Source organism: Chelonus insularis, unplaced genomic scaffold, assembly GCF_013357705.1.
Source record: "Chelonus insularis isolate UGA/USDA-ARS -01 unplaced genomic scaffold, ASM1335770v1 contig_358_pilon, whole genome shotgun sequence".
Lineage (NCBI taxonomy): Eukaryota > Metazoa > Arthropoda > Insecta > Hymenoptera > Braconidae > Chelonus > Chelonus insularis.
Window position 1 is genome coordinate 288,310 of NW_023276522.1, and position 18,646 is coordinate 306,955.

Sequence of the window (18,646 nt, forward strand, 5' to 3'; positions counted from 1 at the left end):
ATATTACATTGTGACTTATGACGAGAACCTACGGTAAAATACGCGAATCCACAACAATACTCTACAATCTCGTACATTATGCAATTGTTGTTCTAGTTATATCAAGTTCTATACCAGATTCAGTCGCTTCGCACCAACTAACGTGACATTTTCAGTTTAATTTATCAGAAAGTTTCAAGTTTAACGATGTCTTGTTCGAACTGTATTACATATTTATATTAAAACACATAATTGTATTATTTAAGGGTCAGTCATCAAATAAATGTAATTTAGGGAATGTTTTATTCATTATATTTGATATCTTTCGTTTTCTTTCATCACTTATAGACACTTATTTGCGCTCTGCTAACTTTTTTTACCTCAAGGACTCTTGAAAATCTCGAAACGTGTCTATCTTTACTTTACGTAATTAAAATTTCATGAATTTCCTAACTGAATTAAACTTGCATTCGCGGTTGAGTTGAACTGAATATCATTATTGGTGTATATAGTTATACATAAAGACGTCAAATAAAAAGGGTCTAAACAAGAAGTAAAGTGAATTTATTAAATAATTATTGTCTAACGAGTATAATCACTATGCTAGTAAAGAGCTTTGTATCATTAAAAAAAAGCTACAACTAATTTATTCAAATTTGATTTATCATCTATTGTACTAATATTTAGTTTACTACAAATTATTAAAAGATTTAATCAACTATTTTTTATTGTTGACCAATTTTTTTCCTTTTATGATTGAAAATAAAAAAACTCATTTATAGAGATGCATTACGATTAAATTATTCATGATTTCACTTTAAATCCTGGATAAAATTTTAATTAAAAATTGTGGATATTAATTTTATAAAATTCTTTTGATGATATAATAACACTATACATTATAAATAATAATTTTTTTCGCCATCTTTAAATAGACCATTGATTAATAATTAATAAAGTTCATCAACTAAAAATAACTTATTTTCTCAGTGTACATTCTTTTTTTACTATCATTTTCTTTTATCAACTTCTATTTACGGTATCAGAGGAAAGTAATAGACACCCTGTGAGTTGTCTTTTTCATCCATACTTTTACCTAAATAATGATTTGATATAAATATTTATCCAAATAAAAAATATCTAATGTTATTAAAAGAAATAAATTGATAAACATGTATAAAAAAAAAATTATACAAAATTTAACTGAAAAGCTTGGATTAAAATTCCACGAAAAAAGCACATTCTTTATTGGCTGTTGGAGTAAAAACACTTGTCTGACATTGAAAAAGCTAGTGTGTAAAAAATAATATATATATATAAATACACTTTACACATTGGGTGATGTAAAAATGACTTAATAATCCGATCAGGCTATTCATAGGAAATCTGATGCTAACGAGAGTCTCACCCGTGACCCAGCCCATTGCTTGTATATAGCACCACAGCTTCAAGATTGACTCATCGTTCAATCCTGTCTCGTCATGCCTATAAAATCATCACCCATGCAGAGGAAAACGCGATAAAAGCATGATTACCACCCGTAGTTTGAACGCCATTGCAAACTGCATCCCTTGTCTTAAATTTTTCTCCAATGATGCCTCTACATATATATTAATACATGAAACAAACAACAACTTTGTATTCATCAACCCCCAAGAGGGAAGTTGGAGTCACTTTTATAACGCTTTGAAATTATTCAACAACTTTTACATACACTCTTCAGTCTACACTACTTTAATAATGTTACAATATTTAACATAAAGTGCTATTATTGAGTATTAACGCAATTAGCACCCTTACTTCAACATTCTCATTGCAAAACGAACTGCTAAATATTTTTGTTTGATCAATTATATCGTCGTAATATTTGATTTCATGGATTTATTTTTAAATGGATGATTTTTCGTTGAATTTTCTAATAAAATATTTTCCATTAAATAAATAAATGAATAAATAAATCATAAATGAAGCAAAAAATAAATTTTATTATACCAAAAAAAAAACAAATCCTAGGGATATTAATTGAAATGAAAGTTTAATTAGTATGCTTACTTGTAAAATTATTCTTTGAATAAGAGTTTAATTTTCCCATGCTTTAAATTGCACAAATAACTTACGGCATACTTATAAAAAGTTTTAAAAAGCCCATTATTAATTATTATTCAGATATGTTATTTTAATGTAATATAATTAAAAAATATCAGATAAAAAAATTTAAAAAAGCTTTTTTTATTGAAATAAAAGAAATATAATTACATAGTAATCATTTTGATGTAAATATAATTATTTCTATTGTTTTTATTTTTTGAGTCAACAGAATTTTTTAGTGTTTTTATCACGATCAGAATAATTTTAATAAAGTACTCAGTAAAATAGTTTATTACTAAATATTTTTATCACGAAAGGGATCAAATTTATGACGATAATAAAAAGAATATTTTAATATTAAAATAATAATATAGTTCAGTGATATAAACAATTTTTTTTATAAAATTCATTATAAATTATAAATAATTAAAAAAATTTTTAAAAATAAGTAATGAAATTTATGAAAAAGTTTATTATAATGACCAATAATATTGAAATAGTTTCCCAACATCAACGTAAATTACCTACCCCACGTCATAAATGTCACATTATTTACTCCAAAGTGACATTGTTGAGCATATGAATGTAATTAAAAAGCCTACCTGCAGCTCTCACTTGGAATAAGCGTCGAAAAATGTCCTTAGTGAATTCTTTTCATTCCAAGTGCAAAAAAATGACCTTAAGACTTGTAGAAGGTTGGATGGCAAGTGAAAAAAGATAAAGATGCAGTATTGTCAGATGCTCTGCATGCATATCTTCAGGTGTTCTTGTCTTGCAATTGAACCAAGAGCTCGTGGGTTTCCGGCGGATTTGACTCGGGTCCGGAAAGGTAAAGAAAGAAGCTCTCGAAGAGGAGGATGGACGAGAATGAAGCTCTCTCTACTTGAAGCTTAACGTCGATTGTAGAAGAAGGAGCGAGAGAGAAAGAGAGAGATATGAAGTAGAAAAGGGGTCGGTCGGACAAGGGTGGTGCAAGGGCGCAGATGGAGCGCACGCGCGCGAACCCCGGCCTTCCTTCTGGCAGCCGTTAGAACGCCAGTCCGTTAGAGGCCGTAGTGTTGTATACATCGTTATCTATGTTGAGACATCAACGACCTCGCCTGTAATAGAGCCATCGTGTTGGACAATTCTCGTTGGCTCTTATTGGACTCTCATTACACCTCCAGGCCGTGGTATACAAACACACTAATTGGACATTTTTCCAAAGGGTTCAATAAATGAAGAAGATCCAACAGAAATCTGTGACCGATCGAGATAATATTATAAGAGAGCAGGAACGAAGGTCGAGGCTATGACGTACGAAATGTGGAAAAGTTGAGAGAGGTGGAGAGAAGACGAAGGTTTACTTTAGAGTAGAGTTTCAGTAACTTCAGCTACTGAAAGTGGGTTAGTGCGAGTTGAAAAAGAGGGAAAAAAGGGTTAGTGTGTAGGAGAAGAAGGCAGCAATGTTAAGTGGTATTCTCTGATACTAAAGTGTATTGTAAGAATGGGATTTGATGTGACATTAGAGAACATAATAGTTTAGTGAAGCACTTGGATTTCACCATTAACTGGTTATTTAGTTAGACACTCGATCAGTTGGAGAGATATAAGTTGGTGTGTTGGTGGTGGCTGGTTTGTTGAGTCTCCGGTGGTGGTTGCCGGAGCTGTTAGGTAGCAATAGTCGAAGAAGTCATTGGTGCAGTAATAGTTGTTGATGATAATAGTGGAGGTGTATCGAGAAAACGTGGATAAATGTGTCGATCACGGTATAAAACGTGAGGGCGTCCAAGGGACGGTGGCAGAAGGAGCGGCCGAGGTGTTGGAAGTGGCAACGGAAGAAGAGAAAACGCGAGGAAGGTGGAGGCGGAAGAGGAGTTAGCATCGGTGTGTGAGTTTATCGGGAGGAAGAAAAGCCAGCGTGTAAATGTGCGTGTTAGTGCGTGTCTTGATTCGAGCTATACACAGCAAGGCGTGATCAGCTGCACGCGGGGTCCGAGGGGAATAAGAAGACGAGGGGCAAACGTGGAAACGCGCTACAGAAGAGCCGATTTTATTTTTAGTGCACATCGAAACGTAGAGTGGCAGCGGCACACGGCCGCAGATCTGCCGACGTATGTCACATTGGAATTATTATATTCTGCTTCATTGCTCGTGACCACCGAGGTTATCGCCATAGCCCGGGACACGCCTCGCGATAAGCGTCGGTGAGTATATTCCGAGCTTTTTCTTCCCTCGACCTTAAAGCTCTCCTCGGACTCTCATTCCTTATCTCTCTTTCACTTGTCATTCTTTCGTTGCTGGCCACGCACGCCTTGAGAGCCGCTATTATGTAACCTCCGCGATGATGTAGTCGAGCAGACGTGGATAACTTCGGGTGGCTCTTTTGCCTGGGCCGACAATTTCCTCACTCTACGTCCAAACATTATTTCGGGAGTACTAGCACCACCACCAGACCTCGAGACTCGCTTAGTAGAGTGAGACAAACTAATTCTACTGCAGTCCGGGATAAATTCACCGGCTTTTCTTCTCTTCCTCTTTTTCTTCAACTCACTCAAAGACTAGCATCAACTCTGCCTCTCAAGTGAAACATGATTCGGTTCCCAAATTCGTCGCGCCCTTTTTTTATCCTCTCGCGCTTTGCATCTTTACTTCATCACCACCAAAAATACATCTTTTTTTATGCTTTTCCGTTACTTTTTTGTCTTATCTAAAGGTTAGGTTAATGACACTGAAAGTTGTCGAAAGAGTGAAAAAAAGGCATCCAACTAGACCCTAAAACAGTGTGAGAGATACGAGATTGTCACTCTCTGGTGTATTTTTACTCGCGATTGACGTCAAAGTACTGATAAATTTGCTCTGTCGCTTTTATATATTTATGCAGTAATTAATTTTGCGCCTCGCTATCTAGACGATAAGGTGTAATGTAACAAGTCAAGTCGGTGAGACAAAATGTGATGAGAAAGACAAAACATTTTATTCGCCTGTATGTGATTTAATTTGTTTGAGAATAAAATCTTTCCTCCTTCATGTAACTTACTATTTTTATGATTCTGCGCACAGACGCATACATTTTTAATGTTATTATATCTATTTACACAAGTGATATTGTCATTCAAGAATTTAACTATCAAAAGAAATCTCTCAACTTCATTCAGAATTAGCAGTGAAAAGAAAAAAACTTCCAAGTATTTTTTCCTAAAGCAATAAATTTCAAAAGTTGCTAAAATAAATTGAAGAAAATTCAATGACGCAGAGAAAAAAGTTTTTCTTTGAATTTTACGATTGTTTGTCGTATTTTATTTTCTGACAGCATACATTCAACTTTAGTACTTGGTAATAATCTTCAAAGTGTCAGAGAATTGAAAAGCAATTAAAAAATTTACCTAAGAAAAATAAATCGTTGAGAAAAAAAAAAATTTTTCAAAAACAGAAAAAAATCAATAGTTGTTACCTCTTTCTTTTATTTAATTGAGCTAACTTATTCAACCAACACTTGGAAACGAATTAAAAACCTTTAAAACATTGTTAAACAAAAAAAAAAAAAAACTATAGCATCAATTTGAATCAAAAAACAAGTTAAATATTGTAATTCATCATTTCCATTCTCTCCAGATAGTCCTCCAATACTATAATGAAGTTTATTTTTCACAAGACAATTCAATTTATTTCTAAAAAGAAATTTCCATCATGAAATTCACTTATTGCATGCCAGTAAATAAATCCGATTTTTCATCGTTCAGAGTATGTTAAAAATACTCATTGATTATCAAATAAAAAAGTGATATATGATTTAATAACACACACTTCATACTATTCAATAATGTCATGAAATTTATTATGGTATATATAACTCAATTGACCTAACGCATTCGCTCGCACTTTAATTGAATTTCATGATGAGAGTTCCATATGTCATGTGCTCTAAATATCCAATCTCTGCTCGACTATTACAACAATTCAAACATCAACTCATACCATCTTCTAATGTATCACCAAATCACTTGCGTCGTCGACCCACGTCCGTCTATCAAATTGTTCTTAGCTGTTTTGCGTGCGTTGCCTCGTTGTTCCCATCTATCCTCTCACGTTCATAATAACCTCCGGAAGTGTCATTGCGCTCGTTGAATACTGAACCAAGTATTCTGTTGATCGACTTTACACGTGACTAGTCAGTCGACCTGTTTTCTTATTATTTAACTCAATTCATTTTCACTAGAGTCATTAAAGTCATGATTTATACCCACAAGTCATTTTTATGATTTCAAAAACGTACATCAACGTAAATTCCTATTTATTTATCTTTTGTCTTAATGACTGTGGAGTGCTGATTGACTTGGGGAAGAGAAGATAGTCGATAAGATGAAGGAGAAATGTCGTTACTTGAAGACGTGGCATCTAAAGTGGAAGGAGGGGAGATTATCGAAGCACGATAGTTTGAGATCTCGGTCAAATGGATAAAATACGTGTAGATATTGCAGAGCCTTTCCTCTGATGATTTCAGGTTTTATAGACATGAAAAGAGGTTTCCTCTATTCTTTGCAGTCCACTCGCGTCACTTATCACTCGCTCATTACTTGCCAGTTACTCAGCTGGCAATCGTGCAGCTTTCATATAAGCCGATCACCTTTTTTAATGTGTTTTTCTAGTCCTTTTATAAAGTTTACAACTACTTATTCTTTCACATTTTTCATTATTATTCATTCCTCTTCCCCTAAAATCTTATCGCCCCTCAGTCACATAAATTTTCATATTTTTACTCTTGTAATAAACATTTTATTTCCATGTTTTTTTATTTTATACATTTTATTATATTTAGTGATACAAACTCTAGTGCATTATAGTAAAAGTGGAGTGAACATTTAATTACATCTTCATCAACTTATTGCGTGGATATAAAAATTATAAATAATTGCTGTTATTTAGTTAGAATTCTTCAGTGAGTTTAAATATTGCAAAGTAGTTTTTTTTTTATATTTTTAAACACAAAGTAACTAAGAATACTAAATTATTATTGATGCTATCATTAAGTGTCATTACCATTATCATTACTTTACTTATTTTTACAGTAACCTTTTTGTTTTATTATCACGCTGATTATTGTGCTTTTTTCCACAAACTTCTTCAATAAAAATTCCCATCATGATTTGAAGGTTTCATATACTTAGAGACTTTGATGAAATATTGAACAAAATTCACAAATAGAATTATGAATGAAAGTGACGTAAAAGAAATAGAAAAAAAAGTTATAGACTTGGAAAGTTTTATTTCCTTAGTTTACTCTATTTTTCAACATTTAACAGACTGTTAATGAAATATATATTCGTCAAATCTACAGTCTAAAAAGAGACTCTCTGAGGAATTTAAAAGTCTCTATTATTGTGTAATTTTATAAGGAATATATCATACAATATATACACCAAGTGCGTCATAATGTGCATTAGTAATCATAGAAAATATAAAAATTACCTTGAATGACGCACAAATATATTACGTATCCATTTCAATGTTAAAGTGGTGGAATTAATTAAGCGAATAAAAATAGTGAGAATATAGTATATGAAATTCATGCAATTGTAGGAAAATTCTTCAAGTAAAACTCTCTTGACCTCTCTAAAAATATTTTGTATTTTACGCGCGCCCACGTAGAGGGCAGCAATATCAACTATGTTGTCTGTGTATGAACGCATATATATTGGGAGTGAGTTGAACCACGCGAACTAACGATCTGTACGTGTATATGTTATGTACGAGATTCGAGACGATAACTCACGATAACTGTTCACTGTTCACATGATTAGTATTGCCATCAACAACAAGATGTGCTTAGGCAAACGCGTACCTTGGGTGTATTTGCAATAAACTATCACTGTGTATGTTCAAGAACAATCTTCTTACTAAAGTGACCGGTTAACCATGCGGAACTGAATGCCGCCAGAATTTACACCCTCGTAAAAGCCCATCATCTTCATAATTTTTCATTTTTTCATATCGCTGTTGTGATTATAATTTATAAATATAAGGTAAAAGAAATAATTTAATAAAATATTACATTTTCTGCAAGTACTAGTCGTACTACTGGTGTGCCGGTTGTATGTTATTATTATTTGTCAAATGATTGTTTTATTACATGATTTCAACTTCACAGAAGTCATTAACTTGCTACCAGACAATAAATAGCTGTGCTATTATCATATTGTAAGATATTATGAGTCATGGATAAGCATATATTATATTTTTGGAGCACAGATAGTGAACATAACCTATGAAGCCAGGCATCTACTTAGGTGCCGGTATCGACCTCAAGTGTATCATATTTATTTTGATATTTATCAAAATCATAAATGACTATACTTAAAATGATTGATAGATGTTATTAAATAAAAATTATTACAAATGGGATTTGAGTTAATGGATATTTCTACATTTTTCAGCTTGTGGACTTCCGACTTCTCGGAGCTCAAGGGAGTTGAAAGAAAATAGCCTGGATCCTTGGCTTTAGAGAAGTAAGGTAGAGTTGGCAGAGGCCAACCAGGAAAGGACGAGAAGAGATGGCGACGATAGACGGGCGGCCAGCCCAATATGGCATCACTCTTAAGCAACTCCGAGAGCTTATGGAACACCGAGGGCGAGAGGGTGTCAACAAAATTAACGCTCTCGGTGGTGTACAGGAATTATGCAAAAAGTTGTACACTTCGCCAAGCGATGGTAAGTAACTTGCATCATTATTCATTCATGTCATTTACTCCATCAACATCAAGAAGACTGCATTAATGGAGGTCATTTTTATTGATTATAGGTCTTAGTGGATCATCGGCAGATTTACAACATAGGCGAGACACGTTTGGTTCCAACCTAATACCTCCAAAACCACCAAAAACTTTTCTCACGTTAGTGTGGGAAGCACTACAAGATGTTACTTTGATCATTCTTGAAATAGCTGCATTGATTTCATTAGGTCTTAGCTTCTATCACCCTGCAGATGACGAATCTGAAGAGGGTCAGTACCTTTATTTTTTCTATCTAGATTATACATTAATTATTTTGATCAATTAAATTCCAATAGATCTGAAAAAAAATTTTATAACAGTCACTATTATATTGTATCTATTTAATTTAATTACTTATCGTCTTACAGTGCAAGACGTAACGATAGATAAAGATGAGGCTCAGTACAATTGGATTGAAGGCCTTGCCATTTTGATCTCTGTTGTTGTGGTTGTATTGGTCACAGCTTTTAATGATTATTCGAAAGAAAGACAATTTCGAGGCCTTCAAAACAGGATAGAAGGAGAACACAAGTTCTCGGTCATCAGACAGGGTGAAGTAAAACAAATATCTGTAGCTGATATCGTTGTAGGCGATATATGTCAGGTATTTTTTGCTAAAACCAGTCTATTTTATTTTACTACTCCAATCTAACTCGTCAACTCTTTTCTGATGAATTAAATTGTTGATGTTCAGATAAAATATGGAGATTTACTGCCTGCTGACGGTGTTTTAATACAAAGCAACGATCTCAAGATTGATGAGTCAAGTTTGACAGGTGAATCGGATCACGTGAAGAAAGGAGAAGCATTTGATCCTATGGTGCTATCGGGAACACATGTGATGGAAGGTTCTGGCAAAATGCTGGTGACTGCTGTCGGTGTAAATTCTCAAGCTGGTATTATCTTTACTCTCCTTGGAGCTGCTGTAGATCAACAAGAGCAGGAAATTAAGAAAATGAAAAAAGGTATGCTTCTTTCCTAGAGAAAATAACCAGCTCTAATTAGGTTTGCTTACTTTGCGCCCGCTACTTTTCGCGTCTTTACGTAATTTTCTCTAATTGATTTTTATTTGATCATTCAAAAGTCTCTCTTAGCTTTTAATTGATAATAATATTTGTAATTATTATCTTTAATAATCATTTTTATTAGTTAATTACAACAATAAAATTAATTCTTCCAATTAATAAACACATTTGCCTTTGAAAAAATATAAAGTAGCGGGCATGCGATATTTTAGCATGAGTAAGAAATTTCTCCAACAGTGTGGACCAGAGATTAATGAACGCATGGTTTTTTATTTCAGTGTAAAATTAAATTATTAATAAGTTGTAATATTACTTTAATGATTGATATTACAACTATGTTGGCATGATTTTGCATTATTATTCTCGATTATGTGCTGCTTGTTTCCGCAACTAGTTGACAAAACATTAACTTTTTTTTGTTCGATTTACGACATAAATTTTTTGATTTAGCAACAAAAATAATTAAATTTTTAAAAAATATTAATTTTTTCAAACACTTCTTTTTGACTATTTATTAGCTTGTTCAATCTAATTTTATTAATACTTCATTTATTAAAATTTACACAAAATTGATAAAAAATGCTTCATTACTAAATTGATAATTAATCATTTCAATTATTCATCGTCAATAAATATTAAAAAGCCAATGATAAATCGATTTATGTTTATAAATAAGTCAAATTTAAATTATTATTGAAATAATAATTTTCTTACATTATGAAAGAATTTACTCGAGTAATTTTTCATTATTTATATTTTATTATATGTTTACTCAATGTTGATTCATTTCCCCAACAGTTTAAATACTATACTCAGATAATTTCGAGACTGTTCGTCAGGCCTCAACCATCTGTTCATTATCGGTCCTTTGCTGATAACATTTTCAACCGCCACAACTGCTTTTATAGTTGGTTTTAAGAGCCAATGAAAGCATTAAAAAATAAATTTAAAAATAAATATATACATATACTGATATCAGTTAATGTAAAGCTGACCAAACGTTGCTAATGAATTTTTTTGTTTTCGCATGTGTTTTTGTTGTCTAGAAGCTAAAAAGCAGCGGAAGAAGAAGTCTCTCCCAGGTGATTAAAATTATACATTACTTTTTTTTTTTTATAAACAAACGAAACAATTTTTTATCTCTTATAAATCTTTCTTTTATTTGATGTTTTTTTTATAATTGATTGGTCAATGATAAAGAAATAATTTAAAAACAAAGTATAAAACAAAAAAATTGTTTAAAACTTTTAAATCACATTCATAGTCACATTGGAATTCTTCACACCCTTAATTATTTCAAACCAAACTATGTATATTTTTTTTTAATTAGTTATTTATCTATTCGTCAATGCCCTCAATAGATTTTTTTATGACTGGGTGTGTACCATTTATGGTGATTTTTTGCACCTAATATGTTCGAGATATTTTTTTCACCCTCTGCATTTTATGATTGACTTCCTGTTTGCTATAGACAATGCGAATAAATAGTTACTATATTTAAAGTTTAAGTATATTATCTCTAACACTGTTCGTTTTTGATAGCTTACTCTAAAACGATTTTTATTGACCGATCGAATTGATTATTTCTGTTATTCACGTTTACGTTTTATCGACTACTATAAAAATATTTAAACTGTAAAGCTCCAAGGTTACTGTTACTTAAAGTATCTAATTTTACTTTTATACCTATAGGTACTTTTTTATTTTTATAACAATAAAAATGAAAAAAAAATACTAGTTAAAGTGTATAATTAATGCAATATCAAGAAAAGTAACCTAGGAACTTTGTAAAGTGAAGCCACAATGTGACGTTGAAAAATAACAAAAAGTTTTGTTGTAAAAAAGGAGACGAAGCTGGAGAAGTAACGGGTAATAGTCATCCGGGAAGCGGTGGAAGCGTAAAGCACGATGGTGCGGAAAATCATGCAGCCGCGTCCTCAGCTCCCAGAGAACACGAAGGAAAAAAAGAAAAAAGTGTGCTCCAAGCCAAATTGACAAAACTCGCAATTCAAATTGGATACGCTGGATCTACAATTGCGGTGCTCACTGTCGTCATTTTAATTATCCAATTTTGTGTGCAGACGTTTGTTATCAAGCAATTACAATGGAAAAGTAAATATGCTGAGAATCTTGTACGACACTTGATCATTGGTGTGACAGTACTTGTAGTAGCTGTCCCGGAAGGTCTTCCACTAGCCGTGACGTTGTCTCTAGCTTATTCGGTCAAGGTTAATATTATTATTTTATTATTGCAGTTATTATTATTAATAAAATTTTGATAAATCGATTATTTGAACGCAAAATTGACATAGTAACGATTTAAATGAATTTTGCAGAAAATGATGAAGGACAACAACTTGGTACGTCATTTGGATGCCTGTGAAACTATGGGTAACGCTACGGCTATTTGTTCTGACAAGACTGGAACGCTGACAACCAACCGGATGACAGTAGTTCAGTCGTATATCTGCGAAAAATTGAGTAAAACGATTCCACCGTTTACGGATATTCCGGGTCACGTTGGAAATCTTCTTGTTCAGGCAATCTCAATTAATTGTGCATACACGTCCAAAATTATACCCTCGCAGGATCCTACCGATCTGCCAATGCAGATTGGCAACAAAACCGAATGTGCCTTACTTGGATTTGTAGTGAACTTGGGCCAAAATTATCAAACAATTCGAGAAGATCAGCCAGAGGAAACATTCACGCGGGTATACACTTTTAACAGTGTCAGGAAAAGTATGTCTACTGCTATTCCAAGAGCAGGCGGTGGCTATAGGCTCTTCACCAAGGGTGCTTCCGAAATCATCATGAAGAAGTAATAATAATTAATTATTTTCATATCTATCAATATTTATGATAAAGTTTCTTTAAAAATTATTTTTATTATATTACAGATGTGCCTTTATTTATGGACGCGATGGACATCTGGAGAAATTCACGAGAGAAATGCAAGATCGTCTGGTGAAGAATGTAATTGAACCCATGGCGTGCGATGGATTGCGTACAATTTCAATTGCATACCGTGACTTTGTTCCTGGTAAAGCAGAAATCAATCAGGTTCATATTGAAAATGAACCAAATTGGGAGGACGAAGAAAATATTGTGAATAATCTCACATGTCTTTGTATCGTTGGTATTGAAGATCCTGTACGGCCTGAAGTACCAGATGCTATAAAAAAATGTCAAAGAGCAGGAATTACAGTAAGAATGGTTACTGGAGATAACATCAATACAGCCCGATCAATTGCTTTCAAGTGTGGTATTTGCAAACCCAATGAAGATTTCCTTATTTTAGAAGGTAAAGAATTCAACAGGCGAATTAGGGATAGTAATGGAGAAATTCAACAACATTTACTTGATAAAGTCTGGCCAAAGTTAAGGGTATTGGCTAGATCGTCACCTACAGATAAGTATACTCTTGTAAAAGGGATGATCGACAGCAAAGCCTCAGTAGCTCGTGAGGTAGTAGCTGTAACTGGTGATGGTACGAATGATGGACCAGCATTGAAAAAGGCTGATGTAGGATTTGCTATGGGTATAGCTGGTACTGATGTTGCAAAAGAAGCTTCCGATATTATTCTTACTGACGATAATTTTTCTTCAATCGTCAAAGCTGTTATGTGGGGTAGAAATGTTTACGACAGTATAGCCAAATTTTTACAGTTTCAGTTAACTGTAAATATCGTCGCAGTTATTGTGGCATTCATTGGTGCTTGTGCTGTTCAAGACTCGCCATTGAAGGCGGTACAAATGTTGTGGGTTAATTTAATTATGGACACATTAGCTTCCCTTGCATTGGCTACTGAATCGCCTACACCTGATCTTTTACTTCGTAAACCTTATGGTCGTACGAAACCATTGATCTCCAGGACTATGATGAAAAACATCCTGGGTCAAGCAATTTACCAGTTGACTGTAATATTTATGCTCCTTTTTTTCGGTAATAATATTTCTTTCCTTTTTCGTTGATAAATGTTTATTTGAATTATTAATTCAATGATTGATTTTATAATAGGTCACGAAATGCTCGGTATTCCTACTGGCAAAGGAGCCGCAGAAAAAGGTGAGGGACCGACCCAACATTTTACAGTTATATTTAACACATTTGTCATGATGACCCTCTTCAACGAATTCAACGCGAGGAAAATTCACGGTCAGCGCAATGTCTTCCAGGGAATATTCACCAACCCCATTTTCTATTCAATTTGGATTGGAACTTTTCTGTCTCAAGTAAATATTATTATTATGATGATGATTATTATTATTATTGTCAGCATCGTTCTTATCATTATCATTATCATTATGACCATTCATTAAATATTCTTCTCATTTCTCTTATTTAATCATACCAGTACAATCATAAAATAATAATAAATAGCAGTCTCAGCTCGAGAACAATACATATTTTATTTCAGAATAAAAATAAGGAATTTTTCATTCTAGATTGTCATCATTCAGTACGGTAAGATGGCATTCAGCACAAAAGCTCTTGATCTAGATCAATGGATGTGGTGTTTGTTCTTCGGAGTTGGTACACTAGTGTGGGGCCAAGTAGTTACAACTGTTCCTACAAGGAAGATACCTAAGATCCTTTCGTAAGTGATACATCATATTTGTATACAATTAGTGTTTATTCCCAAAAAAGAAATTATCGTGCAATACTTGAAATCACGTTAATCATGAGCGATATCACGCGATAAACATAATCAAATATTGATGTATGCATTAAATTTCATGCTTATGAAAAGCACCTGATTATTCGAGGGGAACTTGTACGAGAGTTAGCACAGTATTAGCACTAATATTTCAATGCACAAACGCTCATACAACTTCCAATGAATAATCGTATACGTCGCTGTGTACATAATTACAAAAAAAGTATTTCAGTAATTTAAGTTTAACTATTGCCAACGGCAGACATTAGTAGATATATAATATTTATTCAAAAATCGATCAATAATATTTTTTATTTATTGTTCGTAAATGTCTAGCCACGATAATTAGCCACTCTAGCTTTCGTATCCCCCTTTAGTTATACGTGGTAGAGGCCTTTGCATGCTAGAATTATCCTGACCACGCTAATCAAATAATACCCAAACAGGTTTAGTGACATACAGGGCTGTTTCTTCGTGGTTTGTTTCAATACTTTTCTCACCCTAATTTATGTGCAGCTATTTCGCTCCGATTAACTAATTAGTAGCCAAATAATCTTATATCAAGTAATCCTACACCTAGAAAAGCTCTCTTTACATTATAGCAAAACTGTAGTACCAATGTTAACTAATTTTATCAGTCCATATTCCTAACTCCTTAATGCCTGAACGTTTTTGATGAATACTGAATGTTGCATGTCTACAACCGTTTGAGAGAAAAGAAGAAGAAAAACAACCAAAGTATATTAATATTAGGTAACTACGTACTTGTTTGTATTCTACTAACAAAAATAACATCATGTTGGCTGACATCAAGCCTGAGAAATACATTTAGCTTGGTAAATAGAAAAGAAAAAATGTACTAATAAAAGGGATAGAAAAATATGTTTATGGTAGTAGACGGTTGTTTAAATCATAAAATATTGTAACGTGTACCTTTCTATTGAAAACTAAATAATTCGAAATACTACTCTCGCGCACGGTGTTGGTTAAATCCACAATCCGCCGAATCTCACTTATTGATTTGGGAAAGTCAGCTTACTTCTCCGTCCTGCGCGTCCTCTATTTTTCTTTCCATATCCCATTCCTTCTATCATTTATTATTATTTTATTATCATTATTTTTCTATTTTCTACTTTACTTTACTCCAACTCAAGATATTAATGTTCCTTCGACGAGAGATTAATCAACTGTTATCGTCATAGATGAAAAGTATGGCGTTATTATTATTATTATTATTATTATTATTATTTATGTAACCCAAAAAAAATTCAATTACGGTTCTTTGATTTTTTTTTCCTATTTACAGATGAATTAACTTGATAAATATTTCATATCTAATCATTAAAACATAATGCAAAAAGTATTATTAATAACACAAGTCGTCTTAAAACGTAATCCTCTTGATCCTTTCGTGACCATCCTAATCTTTTTCCTCGTCCATATTTCAATTTGAAATGAGAGTGAGAATGCTTTAAAAAATGTAACTTGAAAGGATGACCGATGGATTAAAGATTACTATTTTTGATCTCAAGGGGAAAATTCGTCCGTGAAAAATAACCAACGAATTTCCTGTGGTGGAAGAATATATTTGTTTTTGATTAATAGCAACTGATGTGTGAATTAATATCGTGCGTTACGTTAATGGTAGACCAGATAATTAGGACTAACATAAAAGAAGCGAAAAAAAAAATAACATTTCTATGTAAATAAAAAAATAGTTGAAGAATATGGAATAGTTAAATAATAACAAAAAATATTTATAATTACTACTAACGCATGTACTTATTAATGTCGGTTTATTAAATCAAGATATAATTAAATATTATAATAATTGAACCAATCATTTACTAATAACATATTGACACATTTTAAAACACTAATATACTAAGTCATGAATATCACTCGGCGACGTAAACGATCATTTACCCTCATGATTATCATTATTTCATGTATCATAAATGCTTATAATTTATTTATCCAAAATTAAAATATTATTTCGTACCCCTTCTTTTCCCCCCACCATTAATTCATGTCACTAACATTTTTATTAACATTTTGCAATTCTTCTACAGAAATAGGATCACACTGCTACTATTGTCTATCCATTGTGTTTTATCTTTTTCTATAACTTGTTTCTATTTGTTGGTTGATTATTTCACTATTTTTCTCTTTTCTACTATTACTACTATTTAACAACTCTCTTTCTCGCTTTCTGTTATATTTCTATTTATTCTTTTTATTATCACTTTTGTAACTCTGGTTTTTTCTCTCTCTCTCTCGTATTTTTCTTGCATTACTTCAATTTCTATTCTGTATTATTCTAACAACTTCTTTTTATGCAATAACTATTGCTTACAATTGAGGGAAATGAAGGGGGAACGAAATTAAGTGAGTGCAGTACAACGAGGAGCCGACTGCGAATTTTGATTAAACATCAACCTAAAGAAAAAACAATAATTCAAAAATGAACAAAAAAAAAGATTGTCTTATAAAAAACACGGATCGAGTTATGAAGAAGTGGTTTAATGTTTTTTAAAAACAGATGGGGTCGCGGCCAGCCAGATGAAATCGGTGCTATCAATCTAGGAGACGAGAAATTCGACCCAGACTCGGATAAAAAGCCGCGCGCAGGACAAATTCTATGGATCCGTGGTCTAACACGGCTACAGACTCAGGTAACTATCCTCATGTCACTCATAATCACCACTCAAAGTCAACATTATCAGATCCTCTCACAAAAGGTACTTACAACAAGAACCAGAGAATAAAAGAAAAAAGAGATAATATTAAGAAACCAAAAGAATAGTAATGATGATGAAAAGAAACATCCTGGGGCTGAGTAAATGACGCTCCGCTCCATTTATTTTCTAGGTAACTTAGGAGTACGCGTTCGACCATTGTCGACCGGTATATATATATATTTAAACCCCACACGTATTATCACTTACTCTCCCTTTTTATTTTACAGTTATTATCATTTTATTTTTTATTTCAATTTAACTTGCGCGTGCGTGCAATTATGCGGATCAAAGAGACTTAAAAAAGAATATCTTCTAATAGAAAAGCTAGGAGCTTTTATCAACAGGAGTAAGTATTAACACTCAATTTATGAAAAGGATCTTGAGGAAATGAAAAATATGACTCCAGTCAGATTCGTTGATCCAGTTTTTTGATTAAATAAATTTTTTCTTCAATATTACTTTGATGTTCTTAACATGAAAAAGAAATTAAAAATATTAAAAACTTGGTTATATTAATTTCCTAATTGCCATCAAGGTATTTTTTTAAATTAAATAAATTATTTAGATTAAAAATACATCATCCTTTTTCCTGAAATTGAGAGTTAATTATTATTTCATCTAAAAAAAAAATTTTATAAAATAACTTTTTAATATTAATGATAAATGATAGCATAATTGATGCACTTGCAAGCTCATTGATCATCAAATACGATAGGCGAGTACATCGCGAAGACGACCGATCGAGTCGCGTTTGTATGCTACGTTGTCTAGGTCAGTGGCACGTACCCACGTTCATTGAATTCCCAACGAGGAATCAACCTTTGGATCCAAATTATCATATTCCTCCGAAAGATTATTTCAGAATAGAAGGGAGATGATCCTGCGGCGAGTCCGGGATGTAATTTCGCGTGATTAGTTTGTTTCCAATAACCGATAGTCATCGTATATCCGATGTCAATAAGCCCAATCACTTTACCTTAAACCCTTTACGATATATACATATACCATATCAATATATGTATATATAAGAGAAGATTATCCTTAACCTAAAAGGCCCTCACATATCCTAGCTACACGATAAAGTCATTCAAATACCAATATCGATTATTTCCCAAGTTTTTTTCCGCACTTGATATAATTTACTGTCATCTTTGCAAACAATTTAACCTACGAGTTCACTTTATTATAACTTATACCAAATAAAAGAATAATTTTTATCTTTTTTTTTATTGACATTTTTATCATGGTTATTATTATAACTATTATCCCCGTGTAAATATTCACAGCAGGTAGTGCAGTCGGTTTAGTGCTTGAACTTAGTCCCTCGTAGATACTCCAAAACAGATATAAAATATCTGAATTTTATGTACATATATATAAAAAGAAGAAGAAGGGTCAAATAT

At 32.6% G+C, this 18,646-nt stretch overlaps 1 protein-coding gene across 11 annotated transcripts in view; it reads left to right on the forward strand.

The window, feature by feature from the left end:
• The window catches only part of PMCA (plasma membrane calcium-transporting ATPase 3), a 60,553-nt gene that overhangs the window by 23,014 nt on the left and 18,893 nt on the right, over nucleotides 1–18,646 (forward strand). For 6 of the 11 annotated variants that reach the window (XR_004690308.1, XM_035083480.1, XM_035083479.1 and 3 more), the window contains exons 4-14: nucleotides 8,481–8,754; nucleotides 8,846–9,046; nucleotides 9,185–9,420; nucleotides 9,511–9,781; nucleotides 10,888–10,923; nucleotides 11,687–12,069; nucleotides 12,178–12,662; nucleotides 12,742–13,787; nucleotides 13,863–14,077; nucleotides 14,291–14,442; nucleotides 17,045–17,177. Coding sequence is in view for 10 of the 11 variants with exons in the window: in XM_035083480.1 (XP_034939371.1) it covers nucleotides 8,598–8,754; nucleotides 8,846–9,046; nucleotides 9,185–9,420; nucleotides 9,511–9,781; nucleotides 10,888–10,923; nucleotides 11,687–12,069; nucleotides 12,178–12,662; nucleotides 12,742–13,787; nucleotides 13,863–14,077; nucleotides 14,291–14,442; nucleotides 17,045–17,177 (3,315 nt within the window). In the remaining variant the exon portion in view is untranslated. Of the gene's footprint in view, nucleotides 1–3,099; nucleotides 4,254–7,774; nucleotides 8,070–8,480; nucleotides 8,755–8,845; nucleotides 9,047–9,184; nucleotides 9,421–9,510; nucleotides 9,782–10,887; nucleotides 10,924–11,686; nucleotides 12,070–12,177; nucleotides 12,663–12,741; nucleotides 13,788–13,862; nucleotides 14,078–14,290; nucleotides 14,443–17,044; nucleotides 17,178–18,646 lie in introns of those variants that run through there. The other 5 variants (XM_035083484.1, XM_035083486.1, XM_035083483.1 and 2 more) reach the window with 4 other exon arrangements.